General features: G+C 51.8%; 1 protein-coding gene across 4 annotated transcripts in view; it reads right to left on the minus strand.

Moving 5' to 3' along the window:
* LOC102450495 (uncharacterized) overlaps positions 1-21,114 on the minus strand; it is an 85,204-nt gene that overhangs the window by 44,848 nt on the left and 19,242 nt on the right. For all 4 annotated transcript variants that reach the window (XM_075906715.1, XM_075906714.1, XM_006124659.4 and 1 more), the window contains exons 2-5: positions 19,771-19,845; positions 15,965-16,014; positions 10,900-10,953; positions 2,494-2,644 (exon numbers count right to left, since the gene is read on the minus strand). In XM_075906715.1, coding sequence (XP_075762830.1) covers positions 2,494-2,644; positions 10,900-10,953; positions 15,965-16,014; positions 19,771-19,845 — 330 coding nt within the window. The remainder of the gene's footprint in view (positions 1-2,493; positions 2,645-10,899; positions 10,954-15,964; positions 16,015-19,770; positions 19,846-21,114) is intronic.

Here is a 21,114-nt window from a genome sequence, read left to right on the forward strand (position 1 = left end):
GTAGACGCTGTGTACCGAGAGAATCGGTTTGGTGGAGTTTGTGATAGAGAAGTGTGCCAGCAGGATCCATCCTCCTTATCCACGAGATACACGATGGGGTGACTACCCCACACAAAACCACACAGGGCTACCGCAGAGAATTTGGCCTGCATGGGGGACCCGGTTGAGTGCTTGTTTGTACTTGTGTCAGATGTGGTACGTGTGAATATGTGAAGGGAACCACTTTGGAGTCAACCGGTCACTGGTGGCTGCGTGATATGCACGGCAACCCTGCAAACCATCTCCGAACTGCAGCAACCCAGTGACACGGAGTGAATGCTAGTAAGACAAAGGTGATGAAAGCTGCAGCGGCAGCACCCCCCACAAAAAGATCTCACAGACTCTTTAGAGAGTGAAAGAACGCCGAGGACCAAGGGCGCCCCTTCCCAAGGCGAGGAGCGTCGCTCTGTGTTCAACATCCCAAAACCCAACTCAGCACCTGCAGTTAATCAAACCCCCACTTGTGAAGCAAGAGATGGGAAACAGGAGACAGAAGAGAGAACGGGAGGAGTGGGGGGGCCTTCAGCTCTTCAGAGAACAACAGTGAAGTGAGAATTCAGATGCTAATACACAGAGAAAGGGGGACACAGGCAGCGACTCCCAGCCAGACCACTCTCACAGCATTGCCAGCCCTCCTCTTTTCACACCGCAAAGGCAACACACTGACTAGCACCACAGCACTGCAATGCCTCTGAGTTTGGATTCAGCCAATTCTTCGGAGCAAGCCATTCCCCTCCACTGTGTCCGCATCACACCACGCAGCATCAGGGGGACTCTGGCTAATATCATGGTGAGGGGCATAGTAGCAATACCAAGCCACAATGAGGAAGGGATAGAAGAGGGGAGGGCTAGCTCAGTGGTTTGAGCAGTGGCCTGCTAAACCCAGGGTTGTGAGTTCAATCCTTGCGGAGGCCATTTAGGGATTTGGGGCAAAAATTTGTCAGGGATGGTACTTGGTCCTGCTGTGAAGGCAGGGGACTGGACTCAATGACCTTTCAAGGTCCCTTCCAGCTCTAGGAATTAGGCAATCTCCATTAATTTATAATTTCAGTACCGTCCTGCCTGTTCCAGGCTATCTGTAGACTTGGCTGCCGCAGGGGCCACGCGCCTCCCATGCAACTAGAGCCAACTTAAAATGTCCATCATTTAATTAGCAGGGACAAATTTTACCTATCAGGCTCCTCACTGAGCTCCCCTGTGACACACTTGAAGCTTAGTTAGTGCTCCTGGGTAATGCTGGGTGAAATTTTGTAGCTAAACCCTTTCCCCTGCGTAGTGAAAAATGCAGAGCGGCAACATCAAAACCCTTTTTGATTGTGAGTTTTGCCAGCGGGTTCACATCAGGCCAGACTACACCCCAAACGAAGAAAAAGCCTAAACTCGCTTTAAGTGTGACACTCCCAATTCCATTCGTTTTAAAAATCCAAAAGTGTATAAAACCACTCAAAAAAACCCATCAAGCCCTGGTGTTTCGTTTTGGGTCACGAGAGACATTGTGTTCAACCCCAAAACAATGTTCTTGTGTTTTTTGGAATTGCCGGTGACCCAAACCCACCATTATTCACCCAGCTCTGCAGGCGAGACCGCTCGGCCCAACAGCTTCAGTTTATCCACAGTGCAATTTCTACATGGGTGACACGCAAGCAAGCTTCCCTATTGTCCCATGCCAACAGGGTCAACCCGATCCTCCTGGGGGGGAGATGCCATTCGCAGAGCCTGAACCCTTTTCTCCTTGGCCTCCTGGCAGAGACAGCCAACCAGCTGTAGCGCGGGAGGGTGCATGCACTGGGAACCAGGCAGACCCAAATACACTCAGTATACACCAGTGACGGGCAATCTAGGCTAACGAGCGGGCCGCATGAGGGGCCTCCTTCGTCTCCGTGGCCTGCAAGATCATCGTATCCAAGACTGTCTCCCACAACAGGGTAGTTTTGCTGACTCTGCTTGTGTACCTAGAATTGGCGGACTGTGCCAAATGAATCATAGCAGCACTCTGATTGGCTGCAGAGGGAGAGCCCGGCGCTCTCAGTCAGTGTTGTGTGTAATCAGCATCCACCTCACTTCAGTGTCCCTTTAGTAACAATGGTAAAAAAAAAAAAAAAAAAAAAAAAAAAAAAAAAAAAAAAAGCGACACTGATGGAAACCAGCAGAATCTGGCAACCCTGCACGAGTAGCCGTAAACACAGATGTCTCCCATGCCGCACATACTGCCCCCCCCCCCGATGGGGCACATGTGATCCATCACTGGTACAAGCCATCAAACAGCTTTCCATCTCCACTGACCCGGCCTCCCTCCCTCCAGCCACCCCCAACTAGCCTGTACTGTGTTCAGAATCCTTTGAGCATTCGTGGAAGGGAGCTGGAGGAGGAATAGCCCCCCGCTCCTCCAAGGCAGGCCATCAGCAGCACCCCCTCCTCACCGTGCCTTTGGAGCCCAGCTCCCTCCCTGCTCACCCTGCAAGCCCGTGACTTCGCTCTCCTTCTCCTGCTGCAGCTGCGAGTATTTCTGGCTGTGGGTCTCCAGCGCCTTGCGATGCTCCAGTTTCAAGCCGTTGTGCAGCAGCTGCAGGTCGAGCAGCTGTTTCTTCATGTCTTCGTGCTGGTTCTGAAGGGGAAAGAAAAGCAACACTCAGGCTCGGTGCAAGTGAACCGCCACCGGGACGGATCCCCTCCGCTGGGGCTTTTCCAAAGCACTGGTGGGGCTGGCATTTGCAGTTCCCGCTCTGGAGCATCTACCCAGTACAGGACCCTCCCTGCAGCCCAGCTCCGAAGCCCCCAGACACCCAGGAACAGAGTTAAAGTCAAAAGTCCATCCAGCGCTGGTATTTTTCCTGGCCTGCTCCCCCATTCAGCACATGCTATACCCCCCTACAGAGTAACAGCCCCTGCTCCGCTGTAGCTACACTGGATGCTGAAACGCCCTCACCACAGCAGTGGCACGTCGTGACCAGTTTCCACTGTGGACCCTCCAGGCCCAGTTACGATTGTAGGGCAGATCTCACAGTGCTGCATGGCACTGGACCGGAACCCAGGAGGCTGGGGGCATCTGTTCTGCCCAGGGACACAAGGACCATCCACACAGTCTACGTGCCCTAGAGCTGGAGAGACAGCTGCCCAGGTGAGAGGGTTCAGTCTCCACGCAATCCCAGCTTCCAGGCTGAGGCTGTGAAGGCCGCTTTCAATGATGGCTTCTGGGCGGTCGAAGCTTGTCCCACAGGATTCAGGGCTGACACGCCGGCTTGTTTCACTCGGACCTCCAATGTGTTCCAACCGCTAAACAGCACCGCCCCAGGGCATAATCTGGGGCCACAAAGCTCCCATATGGGACTAGGAACTCATGAGTGGATTTGCATCCAGGCTCTTGGCTCACACCCATTATAAATACCAGCAGCAAGCCCCAAAATCGCCTGGCCCTTTAAGCCCAGAAATCTCCACAGGGCCTGCTTTGGTTGGCAGACACCTCCTGCTGACTTGCTGGAGGCTGAAAGAGGGGAAGAGGGAGATGTGCTTTCAGGCCTTCTCTGCTTTCTTTTCCCCCAGGGGTGGAGAAGGGAGGGTTTCTCATGAAGCTGGCTCCTGCAGTGAGGTGCCAGTAATGCCAGACACATCAAGGAGAGAGCTGCTAGCCCCTGCTGAGGGAGGGACTTGATGGAGGAAGAGCAGGAGAAGCCAAGGCACATAACTTCCTCATTCCAAGTAAAAGTAGAGGGAAGAACTAACTGCAGAACTGGCCATGGAGGCCATCAAGTTTAGCGCAGCGCATGGTGCACTCTGGTCAGAGGGAGGGGGACCAGTTCTTGTCCCTAGTCTCCCACCAGCCGATGGATTTAACAAGTGTTTTCTTGGAGATACTCCTGCCCCCCGTCCAACCGCCTGCTGCACTAAGGTCTGTTTTATGGATTTCACCCGATGTTAGGGTTGCCAAATGGTTTAACCAAAAATAACGGACAGGAGAAAATAGCGGACTGTCCGGGTCAATACCAGATACCTGGCAACCCTACGCAATGCTCCATCCCAGGGAAATGAGCAGCACAGATCACGGCCTTCCCTCACTTTGGGCCAGACACATGCAGCACCCTGCACCAACCCAGACGTCCTTTCCAGAGCTCTTACGGGACATTCTAGGTTTCCATGGTGGGTGTTTGATCTACAAAGCCACGTTTCCCAAGTCCCGTGCCTTGAAACAGGGACAAAGTCCCCCTGCCTGATGCTGCCTGCCCAGCACGCACACAGCTCTTGCGTGGGGAATTGACTTTGGTTGTCTCCTTTGGGTTTACCCCCAGATCTGCTAGCTGCTCTTTCCTCCACTGCACTGAACTGCTAGAGGGGCTCCCCTCTCCCCTAGTTCCGTCAGCTTGGAGTTGGCGAGTCCCCCTGTCAGCCGACGGTCAGGGCAGTGTGTGTGGGTATGTCTCCTAAGTCTTTGACTGCTAAGACACGAAGTCTCGTCGCAGCGGGCAGCCCAGAAGGCTGAAAGGAGCCCCGAAAGTTTTTAACGTCCGTGACTTTACTGCTAGGACCACAGTCCCTTCGCAGAGGGTAGCCAAACAGGCTAACAGACGCCCCAGTGTGTAGGAAGAGCTTATTACACCTTAGATTTTAACTGCTAGAACACAAAGTTCCTTCGCAGCGGGCAGCCTGGGAAAGGCTGGAAAGGTGCCCCAACGGATCTTGTCACCTGGGAGTGACACAGATCCAAACGCCCAAGCTCTCCGTATGTCTGTCCCTTTATGACCGGCTGAAGTTCTTTTAAATTGTGCTTGGTTCTATTACAGCAACTGAAGGAATCAGGTTAAAGCTTAAACAGTTACAGGTTTATTAAAGGAACTTATAAATCATATGGTTACAATGGCTATTGCTCTATTTCATAATTATTAGCAAAAGATAGATCTTAAAATGGTTACAGGAAAAAGGTAAAGATAGAAAATAGAAATAATGGTACCAAATGACAGCTTAATCTTTAAAGAGCTCTAACACTATGTATATATACTTAAACAAAGGACCACATCCAGATACAATTTTTACCCCCTTCTGTGCCTCTCGACTCCAGCGTGTCAGGCCAGGGCCGGTCTCTCAATTCCTCGGAAAGACGAATACGAGGTGGGCGTCCCCTCTGGAACCTCGGGAGGTCAAACACCAAACCCAACCAGCGGATAGGTGGTAGATTGACACACAAAGCAAGTGTGCTGCTGTACCCATCTTTATACCCCTGGGGGCCCGTATTCTCTTTCTTATCTTAAGAGGCCAAATTTTACTGGTCCGTTTTGTGGCGCCAGTTCTTACAAGCAAGTTTCAAGTTAATTTACACTTGTAAGAGAGGAAGATAGCTAAATTAGGACTGCCGGATGTTCTTGTTGGGCGAGAGATTCCTCCCCCCGCGGACAGTTATGTGTGCGTATCAATACGGGTTAAGTCAAGGGCACGATGTACAGCCTCTTGGTCAACAATTAGTTTGACCACCCTCCTATCTCTGCTTACAGTTGGTCACGGTCACTGAGCCAGCATATGTAAACCCCCTGCTCCAAGGTTTTCAAAGAATATGCTGTTTTCCTGCTCTTATGTGCCCTGCATGGTTTCAAGCAGACAAAGATGGATGTTAAAATGGGGGTTCACGTCTGGCTACACCCCCCCCCCCATATTGTCTGCCTCAGTGACATATGTGGCCTTCGGGCCACACAACAGGTCTGCTCCAGCCAAAGGGGAGGGCACTGGGACAAGGGGGCCCTGAGGAGACTCGTGGGCTGGGTTCGGAGGGGGTAGGGTTTCAAAGCCGCAGGGTGAAATAATTTGAACACCGTCTCCCCCCCCCCCCCCCACGCACACACACAAGAGAACACCACAAGTTGTGACATCCTTTTGCTCAAACCCAGTGAACCAGAATTCACCTCCTTTGGGGTTCCCATAGTAACCCACGGAGTCCTTCCACACTTAGTTTGCCAGCACCAATTACACACACAAATCAACCAGCTCGCAGGGGGAACTCCAGGCCCATCAAGACAATTACTCTGCAGGCCTAGAGCAGTCATTCCAATCTGTTTCCCTTCAATAACTTTCTAAAAATGCCATCAGTGCCTAGGGTCGTCCTGCCGGCTGGAGAAAACAATGGGACGTACCATAGCAGAAAGCAATCATCCGCAGAGCAATGCGGTAAAGAGAGAGAAGTCACGGAGGCCCTCACAGACGTTCAGTACAGAGGAAAAGGTCGCAGGCAGCCGGCACCTCTGAGAGATAAAGACCCCGGAGAACGGTTTGACATGAAACATTTGGTCCATAGAAATCAACTTTTGGAATAAGTCAGAAGAGGGCCCCAGTGTAATAAATCAGCTCATGAAAATAGCGTCCCACTTTCCACAGAGTCACCCCAATGCTAATTTAGGATTTGACTTGAACCTCCATAATGTGGGTTCCCAGGATTTGGGAACATCCGTGGTTTGGACCATGGCAGAGGAGGAAGCGGCTCTGGGGGCGGGCAGCCCCCCCTCCCCTCTGGAGGCCCGCCCAGACCCCGCACCTCCATCCCTAGCACGCTCCTGAACCCTCCCTCCCTTCCAGACCCTGCACCCCCACCCCCAGCACCCTTCATTATGGTGAATAGTCATGGTCCAGAAATATATATTTCCCAAAATTGCTGGATTAAAGAGGTTCAAGTGTATGGCAGTAGCATTGGGAGGCACCAGTTGAAATGTAGACACGGCATAGAGAAGAGACTGCTCCTGTACTGAACAGAGGAGATCTCTCTTTGCTGTTCCCTAGCTGACTTGCCCAGGTCACCCAGGTGGACTGTGGCAGAGTCAGGAAATGAATCCAGATTTCTAAGGGTTTCTCTACACTGCCAAAGAAGCGGGACCTTCAGGGTACATCTAGACTACAGGCTTTTGTCGACAGAAGTTTTATCGACAGATACTGTCGACAAAGAGCGTCTAGACTACATCCAGTTCTGTCGACAAAGCAAGACACTTTGTTGACACGACAGTGTAGACGCAAAGGACAGCGTAGATGCAATAACGCCTTCTGCTGACAGAGTTCTGTTGACAGAAGGCGTTATTCCTCGTAGAATGAGGTTTACAGCCATCGACAAATCTGCCGAGTTCTGTCGACGTTATGTCGACAGAATGCAGCAGCAGTGTAGACGCAGGTATTGTTTTGTCGACAAAACCCTGTAGTCTAGTCTAGACACACCCTCACTTGGGTTAGTGACTGAAGATAAAACAGCAGTGAAGAGATGGCAACTTGGCATTTAACTGGCGTTTGCTGCTCATATTGAACCCTGGGCTGCTCTACTGGCTTCAACCCGAGCTGCTAGCAGAGTTGTTGTGTCCTCACTGCTGGTTTAATTCAAGGTAGCTCACCTGCCTGCACAACACTCTGTTTTCTGCAGTGTAGACAGACCCACTGGCCAGCTCCTTCCCCCCTCCCCCCAGCGCATCTTTCCCTGCCTGCCTTTAACGGCTTGTGAAAAGCCCTTACGAGGGGCCTGAAATCATTTAAATTTACCTTCTCCGGGGGAGTGGTCAGCTACAAATCTGCCTCAGGAAAAATTCTGCTTAGTGCAAATGCCATAGCTTGCAAAGGCTTGTAACTCAGAAGTGGAAAATACCAGGAACAAAGAGGGAAAGCCAGGCAGTGGGTTTAAATACCTTGCCCGAGACCTCCGTCAACGTTGAGGGGAGAAGCCATGAGCCTTGGTCATCACTCTACCCTTCACAGCACATGGAGGAGTCACCCACCACAAGGTACCAAGCCAGAAGTCTGGCTTGCCTGGCATCTCCAGTTTCTAAAGGCAGATTATCCACAGGAGGACTGCTCAAGCCACAGGAGCTGGCTGGCAGTGGGTCCCTCCCCGGCTCCAAGCAGGGTGCAGTGCCCAGGTACCCACACTGCATGAGCGAGCGAGGCGTGCTGCAGCCTGTGGCAAAGGCGTCAAGCACAGATGCAGGAAGAGCGAGAGAGAGAGAGGGGGGGCCAGCGGCAGATCTGGAGCCAGAAGGTACGTCTGCTGCTTTCGGCTTCATGCTCCCCCAACTCCCATCGACCAAAAAGAGGAACACATTTAAATCTGGACAATGACCCAAGACCCACATGCTGCAGAAGCAGGATCACTCCTGTCCTGGTAGCGAGCAGGGAGCGAGCCATAACCCTCCACATCAGGGATCAGGAACCTCAGGCCCAGGGGACGGATGCGGCCCCCGGCTTGCCTAGATCCGGCTCCCAAGGCTCAGGGATCTCCCTGCATTAGGGAGTCAGCGCTGGCCCTTTAGCCCCCCGGCCCCCATTTGCAGGGCTGGAGCACACAGAATCTACTAGCCTGGATACCGCAAGGCTCTGGTGTGCGAGGGGACTATGAGGAGCGTCTTTTTCCTTCTCAGGCAGGGCTCCTCACTTGTGTGCGGCCCCCGACTGATTTTTCTGTGTGTCAGTGGCCCCCAACCCAAAACAGGTTCCCTAGCCCTGCTCTCCAGTTTGAGCCTAAGTCCAGAAACTGAGAACTGTAAACAGACTCCTCTCTTCCGTGCAATGGTCACATGCCGGGAGACGGCACGCTGCATGGTGCAATGCACCGAGCAGAGAAAGCGACGAACGATCATTAATTAGCACCGTTAGCTGCCATTCTTTCCCAATACATTCCCCAGCGGACTTCTGTAACATGACACATGCCCTGTTTAATGTGATTTCAGCCAAATATAGTCCTAGATTATTTTGAGCATACAATAATTCATTGACTTAAAACAAAACATTTTATGATTCATTTTTGTTGAATTTAAAAAGGAATTTATGAAATGATGCATCTTGGATTAAATTACACCGAGGTTTCATTAGCCTGGGATCAATTTTTCTTATTTATTTATTTTAAACGTAACGGTGGCAAACCGGAGACTGATTTTAAAGTTCTAACCCCTGGGACCATCCTTCCCATAGGTCAGAGCACTAGCTGAAAGCCAGGATTCAATTCTCAGCTCTGTCTCAGACTTCCTGTGTGACTTGGGACAAGTCACTTAAGCTCCGTGCCTCAGTTTCCCTACCTGTAAAAAAAAAAAAAAGCCGCTAATCTTTCCCTGCCTCAGAGAGGTGTGGTGAGGTGTTCAGATATGGTGGAAATGGAAACCATACAGTACCGAAGACAGTGTTATGGATCATAAAACATAAAACTGAGCAAGTGTATATCTTTTGAAACAGAGGTGGGCAAACTGGTTGGCCAGGGCACATTTTTGCTTGGAAACAGTATGGCAGGCCATGAGCACGCATGAAATTAAGGGGATAGGGTGCATCAGAGGGTGAGGGCTCCAGATGGGGGTGTGGGCTCTAGGCTGGGCCCAGGGATGAGGAGCTTGGGGTGCAGGCAAGTGCTGGATTTAGAGGACGGGAAGGGGAAACAGAACTCTCCCCCTCCCCCCCCCGGGAGAGCCCTGGTCACACACAGCCCTGTTCCCAGGTAGCGGGGCGTTCCGCTCTGACCAGCCCTTACGAGCGAAGCCTGCCTTGTGCTTCTGCTCAGGCCCTGGCTCAGCAGGACTCCTTCTGCTGAACTTCCCACACAGGTTGGGTGAGCTCCTGGGCAGGTCGCACACAGGCGTGAGGGAGGAACTCTTCCTAAGTAACAGGGGTCCAGTTCAGTGAGAACCTGACTGGGCACTTCCCATGAAGACGTTTCTAGACATTATGGGGTCACGTCCCTCCTCTCCCCCCACAGCCCACGCCCCCCTCCCTCAGTACGACAGACAAGCGCAGCCCAATCCGGCTCGAACACAGAAAGCTAACACCAGGTCTGCAGGCAGCGAGCAAACTCCAGACAGGGTAGGCCCTGCTGACCGTGCTCTGTTTTCAGCCCTATCTGACTGTACACATGCAGCACCCTCCTGACAGTGTGACAGGGAAGCCTCTCCTTCACCCACATCAAGGCTCAATTTAATCCCACAATCACTGGGGTATTCAGCTCTCCCCCAGGGGTACAATGTCACGTCAGGCCCAATCAGCATCTATCCTTATGGCAGGCTCATGGACAATAAAGTCTTGTTGCCACTAATGAGCAAGCTAAGGCAGAGCCTTTGCACCCATGGCTTCACTGCCAGGTCTCCGGGGTGCTGGGTCCGCCTCCCTGCCTGAGCCTCAGGCCGTTAGCATCCTGTAAAACAGGGGATCTAGTACAGCCCCCAGCCTTGGCACCAGTCACACGGCGCCCTCCCTCCAACACACCTTTTCGCACAGCCGTGACACCTCCTCACACTCGGTCCGTCACGCAGCGCGACAGGCGTGAATGGCTTCCCAAGATCACATAGCAAGTCACTGGACCCCAACCCCAGCTCTGCTGCTCTAACCACTGGACTGCACAGTCTTCCCAGCACCTGCGTGCTGAGTTTTGGGGAAGGGATTCCAAGTGGGAGGGGGGAGGACGGTAAAAGACCGTTTACACCATCCCCACCTGGATCACAGCAGGGGGCAGGCCCACTGATGGAGAGGGCGGAGGGCACAAAGGGGACAATTGCCCCAGGGCCCAGAGATTCTAAAGGGCCAAGTGTTTCCGGCCGCCACTGCCAGAGCCCTGGGCCCTTTAGAATCACCGCTGGAGCGCCAGGTGGTATATGCCAGAGCCCCGCTCCGCTCACTCCGGCCTACTCCAAGGGCTGGGGAGGGTATGAGGGTGCTGCGCCATCCGGGAAGCACTAGGAGCCTGATCCCTGCCCCTTCCGCTCAAGGCCCTGCCCCATACACACATTGCTCAGGGGCCCAGCAATCCTGTCAGCTCCCCGACAGGAGAGCACAATTAGGGAGGTTTAAAAGGGCTTGGCATGAATCTATTTGGCCATGTCTTCACTGCAGAGAGGGGTGTGTTTTCACCAAAGAGGGGCAATCACATGCACTCACCTTCAGTATCTTATGCTGTGAACTGAGGGCCCCGTATCTGTTCATAGAGTCTTGCTGTAACAAATACCATAAAAGCATTAGAATGCAGAAGCTACAGAGGCAGACAAAAACCACACACAGACATCAGCGTGGCTACATAATCACACCCTTAAAAGCAAGTGCAAGTCAGAGCATGGGATGTTTGGTCTCCTGGATAAGATCAAGAGTTATAGCCATTTAATGTCAGAAGGGTCACTTCTCAGTGAGCGCGGCTAGAATGGATTAGTTTAAAATGATCGAATTACTAATTTAGTCTGGGCAGAAAACAGTTTTCTTGACCCATCCTGCTGTTTGACATTTCTAAAAACAAAATGGCTACATCTAGACTGGCCCCTTCTCCGGAAGAGGCATGCAAAGCAGGCAAGTCAGAATAGGGAAATCCGCGGGGGATTTAAATATCCCCCGCGGGATTTAAATAAACATGGCCGCCGCTTTTTTTCCGGCTTGGGGAAAAGCCAGAAAAGAGCGTCTAGACTGGCGCGATCCTCCGGAATAAAGCCCTTTTCCGGAGGATCTCTTATTCCTACTTGCAAGTAGGAATAGGAGATCCTCCGGAAAAGGGCTTTATTCCGGAGGATCGCGCCAGTCTAGACGCTCTTTTCCGGCTTTTCCCCAAGCCGGAAAAAAAGCGGCGGCCATGTTTATTTAAATCCCGCGGGGGATATTTAAATCCCCCGCGGATTTCCCTATTCTGACTTGCCTGCTTTGCATGCCTCTTCCGGAGAAGGGGCCAGTCTAGACGTAGCCAATCAAAATAAAAAATTGGACAACAACTTGAAAACTTGAAAATTTGGTGAGCCAAAAATTAAGAAAAAAAAAACAAAACCACCAAATACGCCCTTTGGTTTGGGTTAATCAAAATCTGATAATTTTGAAACATGTCATTTTGATTTTGACTAATTTTTTTAGTGTAAAATGTATTAACATTTCTAAGTAAAAAGTTGTTTCGAGACAGAAAAATCCTCAAAACTTTCTGGTTTGACACTGTTGAAATGAGACATTTCAACAACCTTGAAACTTTTTTTCAACCAAAAGTTTTTCACTGCAGATGTTTCATCAAACCTGCACATTCCAGCCTACTCCAAGGGGTTTTTTTATGTGGAGGATTTTTTTTCCCCAGTGGAATTACAGCAACGTAAGTGAGATCAGAATCTGGCACATGTACCGAGATGCACACAAGGAAGTTAATTACAATTAAGGGGCAGGGTGTCAATGTAGAGTAAGTCTCGCAGCCTGTGAGTCTCACGCACAATCAGCCGGATGAACTTTGTAACGGACAGAATTCCCTGGGAACTGGGATGGTGTAGCAAGAGGCAGACAACACAAACCCTAAGCCCTTGCCTACATATGAAAGTTACACCAATTTAACTAAAAGCCAATATTTGAACTGACTTTACCGCCTCCGTTTAAAATCCCTGGATATGGTCCCAGGTACCAGATATAAACTACATGCCCAGAGAACGGTTTGCACTACTTTAAATCAACTCCGTTTTAATCAAACCAGGGCAGTCAAGGCCCAAGACCAATTTAGGTTTTCATCTGCCTGCAGCTCCACCACTTTTGTTGCTGGGGTAGCAGCAGAAGGCAACATGGTCTCTCCAATATGTACAGTCCAGTGGCACCATCTGGCTCTCAAGTTACCAGACAGGATTTCATGCCATTGATCCAAACTCCGATCTGTTCCCTCAAGCATGATCCCTTCTCCCTCTTTTCATGCACTTCTCTTTCCTCCTGCTGCCTTCCATTGGCCCCCCCACACCTACCACCCCCTAGCTCTTAGACTCTTCTCTACTAGTCTTCTTGTTGCCAGGGTAGAATGCAGGGTCCAGATTCGGTGTTGTCCTGTGGAAATTCAGAGCTTGCCGGGCGCAGGTGGTGCTAGCGAGTACAGAATTGTGCTCTTCTCACCAAGGTCTCTGCTCAGATCTATATTTGGGCAGCTTGGCACAGATCACACGGAATTGCATAGTGCACTGTTATTTCCATCCTCTAACCCACAGCTCAGCTGTATATTCAACAGGGCATAAAATATTACCACCCAATGGGTTTCAGGGACACGCAATTGCCATGGAGCTGCAGAGCCATCAGTCTGTTTAGCCAGCGTGTCCACTAGGCTAATGCTGTAACTGCGTGGTATTGAGCAGTCACAGTGCAACTTACTAAACGTTCAAGCTAGTCTACCTCGCCCCGTCTCCAGCAGCGACTCAGCTCAGATGCTCCAGGGAAGGAACAAGAAGTTCTATAATCTAAAGTGTGGGGGTTACCCTAGAGATACATTTCTTCCTGACCCCAGCTCTGAAGCATAAGGATCAAGAGCACTTGTTATTCTTTCCGAGTTAGTACAACTGCAGCTGCTCTCCACATCCACAGGAGTGTCTCACCAGTACACCCTATTAATGTCTGCATCAAAAGGAAATATACTGTTTGACCATAAAAGTTCCCCCTTGCTTTCTGTGCTGCTGTATTCATGGCACTTTGCAAACTGCAGTGAGGATATAAATGGGGAAGGGTGCGCGCGCGTGTGTGGGGGGGGGAGGCTCTGACATTTGCATGTCCAGCTGCCAGGGGCTTTAACACCACAAACAGCAGCTATGGGGCTGAAAATCCTGGGACGGGACCACTTTTGCATTATTTCAGCCCCATACACAGAGACCAAGGAAGCCTGTGAAAATCAGATACAAACCCTGAGCTATCTGTGCTCCTAGGGGCTCTGGTAATAAAGTTCTGCCTGAATTCAGCAGCATGGAAGTTTTCGCTGCTGCTGGTCACACAGCAGCATGTGCACCGGTGTCTGTTACTCCATGCTCCCTGTTTTGCAAAGGGCCGGGGCTACTGAAGAAGAGGACAAAGGACTCCCACCTCCACTGAAAGATGCCCCTAAACTGCCCGCTCCTCTTTTCAGGCAGACGGGGGTTGGCAGTGAAACCTATCAGCTCCACTGCCATGGACTGAATAACGAGCAGAGCCAACTGCCTGCCAGACACGCAGCGTTTAGAACAATGGCGGTTTTGCTCTGGCTCTGAGCACCAGGGAATGGGTGATTTAACATGCAGCTTGTTAGTGACACATACCCAGCTCCCCTTGGGACAGGGCTATGCGGGGAGGGGAGGATGCTCCTCCTGATCTCCTCCCATCTCAGCTCTGTTGCCATGCACCCCAAAGGACCAGGAAAACCGGGTGACAGTGTTTACAGCTTCCCTGCAGGAAGGCACCACTCTCTTCTGTGCCGTCCCAGCTCCTTGGTGCTCAGGTGCGTGGAATTCTGTCCATTCCAAAGACAACTGGCCTAAGTTTGGCAACAGGAAACCGCACAGGCCTCCATGGCGCTATGAAGGCGAGAAGTCCGGGCATCCAGTTTGCTATTTACAGATCTGGACAAACAATAAGGACTTGGGCTAGCAACATCCCCAGATTGAGAGAGAGCGAGAGAGAGAGACAATTCCCAAATTAATTGAAATGTCAACTATCCAATAAGCAAAAGCTTATCAGACTGTCAGCTAGTCCCTCGACTAGAGAGACAGCGAGGAGGAGGAGGGGAGCAGGAGCCAGTGCTGGGGGGAACCAGCTTAAAAGATGGTTCCCCACAGAACCATCTCTGCAGGGGGTAACAGGGACCAGGCATGAGCTGGGGATCAGCTGATTCCCAGCTGGCACCCAGTTCCACATGTTGCGCCTCTGCTTTCTAAATGTATTAAGAACCTGCTGGCTCTTAATACGTTTAAAAGGCTGGTGCGCAGCTGGGGGGACCTGGCGCAAGCTGGGAATCAGCTGTCCCAGCTCGCATTGGGTCCCCACCACCACACATCAGCCTTTTAAATGTATAGATTTACAAGGTAGAGCTGCAGCAGGGTTAGTGCTGGGGCTGGGAGCTAACCCCACTGCAGCTCCCCTGCTTATCGACTAGTCAATGGAAATTCCATCGACTAGGTGATTAGTTGATTAAACTAAATTTAACATCCCTAAAATAGACCCTCACACATAAGGGCTAATTGTTTGTGTAGATAAGTTCATGGCAAGCTGGGGTGGACATCTACCACGCACTGGCCCTCTGCAGACTAACTGTCCACATGGACCCTGCTGATGCGCGTTAACAGTTTGGGCTCGTCTGCACAGCGACATCCAGAAAGCTAAATCTGAAAGAACTAAACGTGAATGTGAAGTGAATTAGTTAAACCACATTGAATCCCAGTGTGAACGCCTTTATTCTGAATTAAAGCGGCCTTGGTTCAGTTTAGTTCAGCTCAGCACATGAATCTCCAAACAAACAAACGCAAGCTCGGTATACAGTATCTTTCAGGCAACCAGCAAGTAGCCTCCAAACACAAACACACACACTACAGATAGCCACATACCCCAAGGGCCCCGTAATCCCTCCTCCTTCACCTGGAGAACTCCCTCACGAAACTCCCTGTTAGCTGCTCCTGTTCACAAAGCTCTAGTTCACCCATTACCTGTTGTGTTCACTCCCTCTGGGGCACCTGGCATTGGCCACTGTCGGCAGACAGGATACTGGGCTAGATGGACCTTTGTTTGGTCTGACCCAGTGTGGCCGTTATGTTCTTACCTTATGTTCTTAGTGTAATTCACTTTGGAAAGGAATTCAGATAAACTGAGTTAAGGCCACATTAATTTCTGAATGAGGGTGTTCACAGAGGAGTTCATGAGGTTCAAACTCACACCTGTAATTTATTTGGATGAATTTTTCTGGATGTCCCCATGTAGACAAACCCAAACTGTTAACATGCTGCAGCAGGATCCGCACGGACACAGTCCAAAGTAGCCTAGTGCGGGACAGATTCATACCCCAACCAGAAACTAAACAGTCACACGGAGAAGCTCTCAAGCCATGAATGATGACGTGACCCCGGAGGCTTTCTTTGGGGATACATCCTGGCCTAACACACTAATGCCAGCATCATCCCCAACGTGTGTCTCACTTCCTTCGCGTATTGACGTGGAGCTGTGGAAATACTGACGGGACTTCTCTCCCTTTCTCTCACGCACACGCGGGAACATACTTAACTACCTTCTCTTTGTTGAGCGCCTCTTGAGCTTCTAGTTTATACACCAAAAAATCTAGAAAGGAAGAAAGAAGAGTTTAGTTCGATGGAATTTCCAAAGATCTGTTTTCTATTTTCAGAAGGAGAAAAACTCCTAACTGGGCAAAAGGCTGCAATCCAGCCAGATGGGCTATGGCTTTTAAGAGACTTAAAGGTCCTGCCTGCTCTGTGCCATCGGAGATCCGGTAGCAATTCCCATTACACCTGTCTGGTGTCCTGGCCAAAATTTCCCTCTTTCCCGCTACAGTACAGTGTTCTACATGGCTGCCACTCTGCACCCCAGGGATGGCTGCATTTCAGCAGTGCAAAGTCGGAGCCTTTCTTGGAGGTCCTCTGAGATGACAGAAGCTAGTGAGAAACCCTATTTTAAGGTGACAGTGCCATCTCTCCCAGCAGGGCAGTGGGCTAGAAGGAGATGAGCAGCAGCCCAGCTGCATGATACACATGGGGGAGAGGCAGTGCATTTTGTAGCAAACCGATTTATCACCACACAGATGTACTCAAGAGCTGGCTGGTAAGCACTAGCCACAGCTGGCTCCAGGAGTCCAAACTAGGGATGTGAAGTTTAGCCAGTAAACCTCATCTTCACGAGTGAGGTTACCGGTTAAGGTTAACCAGTGGTGCTGGAGCAGATCCCCACCTGCTGCTGGTAGCCAGTGCACCTCCCCACTGTCCTGCTTTGCAGCACCTCCTGACAGTCCAGTGCTCGGGCCTCTGAGCCACCCGGTTGATACTTTGACATAAAAAGCATCCAGCCAAGTTACATGGACACATTTCCACGTGCCACCCAACTCCAGCAGGCAGCACAAACAGCACTGCACTCAGGGGAGCACTGCTCTGCGAGGCTCAGGGAGGTGCATCGTTTGTCTGCTACACTGTGTCCTCTTCTTACAACGGCAGGCGAGGCGAATTTCCCACCCCATGGGAAAATGGTACGGACAGGATCCCATCGCAGCACCGTGGCGTCTGCCATTAGAATTGGGAAGGAGGGTTAATTGTTTAGGTCTGCCTGTATGCTCCTCCCACTGAATCAAACACACAAATAAGGGCCTTTCTATGAAGAATGCGGCATTAGTGCTCTCGAGCATCTCCCCAATTCCTACCAGGGCTCCCCTGTATTCTCCCAGGGATAGTCACTCGGGGAAGAGATAACTCCCCTAACCAATCAGGATCCAGCCCTCATTCCGGAAGGAACCATGCCAGTGCAGCCAGCGCTGATACAGACTTTGGATCCCATAACAGTCATGGGTTTGCACAAACCAGCACAGCACCAATTGTTCTAGATCAGGGCAGTCACTCTGCTTCAGTGAAAGAAGGGTCAAACCCAGGCCTAGGAGAGGGCTTGGACCATGGGCCAATCAGAAAAGGGCTAGAAACAGCCAATCAGGGCCTGGCTGGGGCCTATAAGAAGGGCTGCTGGAGAGGAGGAACTCACACATTCTTGTTCCAGCTGTGGAGCATGAAGGTCTTGGCTGCCTGAAGCTGTAGAGGGTTCGTGACACTGAGCTGTGCTGAGGAAAGGGCAGGCAGAGCTGAGGAGCTCTGGCCTGATCCAGTTCCCAGGCTGCAGGCCTGATACAGGGGCCTGAGGATACTAGGGTTGCAGGGAGGTAGCAGGTCCATCCCCCTTTGCCAATGCTGAATGGCCATTGCAGACAGCAGTTGGCCCCGGAGACAAGGGCTAGATGACGACAGGCAATGGATCAGGGTTCCCTGGGAGAAGAGACCCCCCCCCAGAGTGTAGAGCAGGAAACGGCACCATGAGCCGGGAGGGACATGGGGCCTGAAATAGCCCAGAAGACAAGTAACTGAGGATGAGACACCGGTCAATACTTCAGGGCTGGAGGAGCTAATCCTGGATCAACCAGCAGGAGGCGCTAGACTGGTGATTGCTCAAACTGTTACAAGCGCCAATGCTTTGTCCACACTCTGAGCCAAGGACTGTCTGTTTTATCTATGTCTGTACAGCGCCTGGCACAAGAGGGTTCTGGCCCAAGAACAGAACTCCCAGGTGCTACCAAAACCCAAATAATGAGAAATAGCTAATGGGAAACAAAACCCCCTTGGGCAGAGATGGGTCCATGTGGAGAGAGTTAATGCAGCGGCCTCTCAGAGCCTGGGTCGGTGGAGTAACTATGCCAGCTTCTTTGTGCCTTGGTCTTAAAACCACAACATAGTTTTCTATTTACGGCTCTTCGAGAGGAAGCTACACGAGTAATTGCAGTGCACACAGCTGGTCAGGACAATGGGGAGCGTGCGGTGAAAGCTAACTGAAGACAGCACTTCTCAGCCTCTCTTTTATGCACATCAGATGCTAAGCTTGCTTGCAATAAATAGCTCTCAGGATCCAGCCACGGAGAAATGCCCGTCAGCATTCTTAGAGCCGCCACGCACGCAGCCCTGAGCCGCTCAGAGTCCACGCACGCCCTGCAGCCATCCATCTGGCAGGCACCACCTCCGTTCCTAGAGCGCCACTGACAAACTATGAAAAATCTACATCTCAGAAGACAGACATCCAACGGCTGCGTCAACTATTTATCCACAGACTCGTAACACGCTCAGATGCTGCACGTCAACCTTTCCAGAAGCGCAGGGAGCTTAGGAAGGAGGCCAAGTGGGGGAGATGCGTTGCTCCACCGAGCAGCTTTGAAGATACAACCCAAGCTGTTAAATTGCCACATGCAGGGCTAAAGCGAGCCGCCATCCAGCAGGCAGGGCTACTATGAGACACAGGCCCCAGCTCTTTTGCTTCTTAAGGCCTATTCAATTTCACCGTCTTAAAAAACCCCTCTGGATTCCAGCCAATGGGAGATTGTACAACTGTAGCCCATGTCACCAACAAAGAGCTGGCAAGAATGCGATTATTACGAAGCAGAATCGATGGGCGGCACCTCGTCAGAGCAGCGCACCTGGAAGAGCAGCCCTGATTTTGGTGAACTAGCTGAGTCACCTCGCAATTAAAAGTTGACCCGTTTAAAAGGAAAAGGCAAGGTCTAGCGCAGGGTTTATTAATGGGTCTGAAAAACGTGGATATGTCACAGGGGTTAAAGCAAGAGCCTGGACCAGTGATGGGCAACCAAAACTAGCAAGTGGGCCGCACAAGTGGCCCTCCTTTGTCTCAGTGGGCCAGGCCTGACCAGCAGTGGGCAACATGCAGCCTATTGGAGTTCCACCTGCACCCCCTCTCTGCCCTCTCCCCCACCCACCTCTCGCACACTGGGGTCCCCACGCCTCCTACTCCCCCCTCCCAGCATTTTCGGAGGGCATCAGCTCCACTGATTGGTGCTCCTCCTTCTCCCTCCCAGAGCAGGCACAGCCCTGAATGGTTTTCCCGCAGTGCTCTGAACGTGCTGGGAGGGACAGGGAGGCATTGGATCCCGGGACTTCCTGTGCCACAGTGTGCGAGAGGCGTGTGGGGGAGGGGGACAGACTGGGGTGCACAGGCTGCTGGTGGAACCACAGGGGACCACGAGGCCCACCGGCTGCAGGTTGCCCATCCCTGCCCTGGACAGACAGTTGATTTGACAAGGACGAACTACACAAGTTGGAGCCATTAACTCCAGAATTCCAGTCCCAGCTCTCACACCACCCGCTCCCTCAGTGGCCTCAGGTGAGTCACTAGCCACCCTGCCTCAGTTTCTCCAGGTGTCAAGCCAGGATCATTCCCACCGACCGCCTCACGAGGACTTTGGGAGGATTCACTTGCAGAGTGGAAACACCTCCAGGTGCATCACTCCCTACAGATACCCGGTGAGCTGCGCAAGAGACTCACCTTCCTTGGTCTTCTTGTGCTCCCCTCGCTCTTTCTGCAGGGATCGTTCGAGCCGCGCTCTGTGCTCGTACACAACTAAGGACGGGAAGAGAAAAGGGGAAGCATGAAATAAACCAGCCGAACAACTTCACGCTCCCCTGCCTTTGCTCCCCACAGCCGTGGACGACACGTGTGGAGGGGGCCCATCCCAAGTTCCTCCCCAAGGAGACAGAGCATCACACAGAGAGGATCCCGGGGGAGCAGACTTGAGTCAACATTTCAGAACCAAGAAGAAAGGCCCCCGGGAGCAAAAACCAGGCTCGATGCTCCATTAAGGGCTGGGACGCCAACGTCCTGGTGAAAGATGAATCCGAAGGGAAGTCAAAGCTGGTTATGCAGCAGCCCTTAGCTAACCAGCTCAGTACAGATTGCTGAGCCGCATGTCTGGCCAGGGCCAATTCTTACTAATGGGGCTGCTCAGCATGGCTGCACTCCGGCGGGCAGGGAAAAGGATTTATGGAGACAGGCTTGGGCACTTTTCCAAGAGCAGGAAAGGCAGAAAAGCAAGGCACAGAACTGGAAGATGCCTTCCGGCAGCTAACTCCTCCGATTGGGTCTTTGCCACCGGTATTTTCCACTGTACTTCACAGGAGGGGAGGGATGGAGCAGAAATTCAGCCTGAAGCCTGAAAGAGAGACTCCGTACAATACCGATGCACTCTCTCATACACATGACCCGCTCTCAAACTGCCCCAAGATGAGCATTAGCCAAGGGTTCAGTGGCAGAGGGAGTCGATGTTGCACTAACAGCTAGGACGTCCTGGAGGCTATAGAAGGTCTTTGCCCTCGAGTAGCCCTGCAAATCCAGGATTTCAGAGCATCTTATGGAGTTGGCGAAGCATTGCTAGCCCCATTTTACAGAAGGGAAGGTGGAGGCACAGAGAGTGGAAGCAACCAGACCTAAGGCCGCAGGGCAAGTCAGTGGATGAATAAGGGACGAGAAGGATTGTGGGTTCCTGCCCTCACCACCGGGGAAAGCCATGCTTCCATGTTTGGGACAGCGCGAGACTCAACCCTGCCTGACTCAAACGCTCATTGACACAGTCCTAAAAATAAGGGCCTGGAGAGGACAAACTCACCAGCTGAGAAAGCCCTTAAAGCACGAACCCCTGGATGTCGGCACCAGGCATGGGCCACTCTGTGGAGGTGAAGCTGGTGGGGAAGGTTACTGACAGACAGGGAGAGAGAGGCACACCGAGGAGCCCTTCTGAGATGCTCTACCCACGAGGGAGCCTTGCGGTACGGCCCCGGAGAGGATTCTGCTGGGGGAATGCCAGGGAGACAGAAAATCCTTCCCAAGAGGATT

Source organism: Pelodiscus sinensis, chromosome 23 (assembly GCF_049634645.1).
Source record: "Pelodiscus sinensis isolate JC-2024 chromosome 23, ASM4963464v1, whole genome shotgun sequence".
In the NCBI taxonomy this organism is placed as follows: Eukaryota; Metazoa; Chordata; order Testudines; family Trionychidae; genus Pelodiscus; species Pelodiscus sinensis.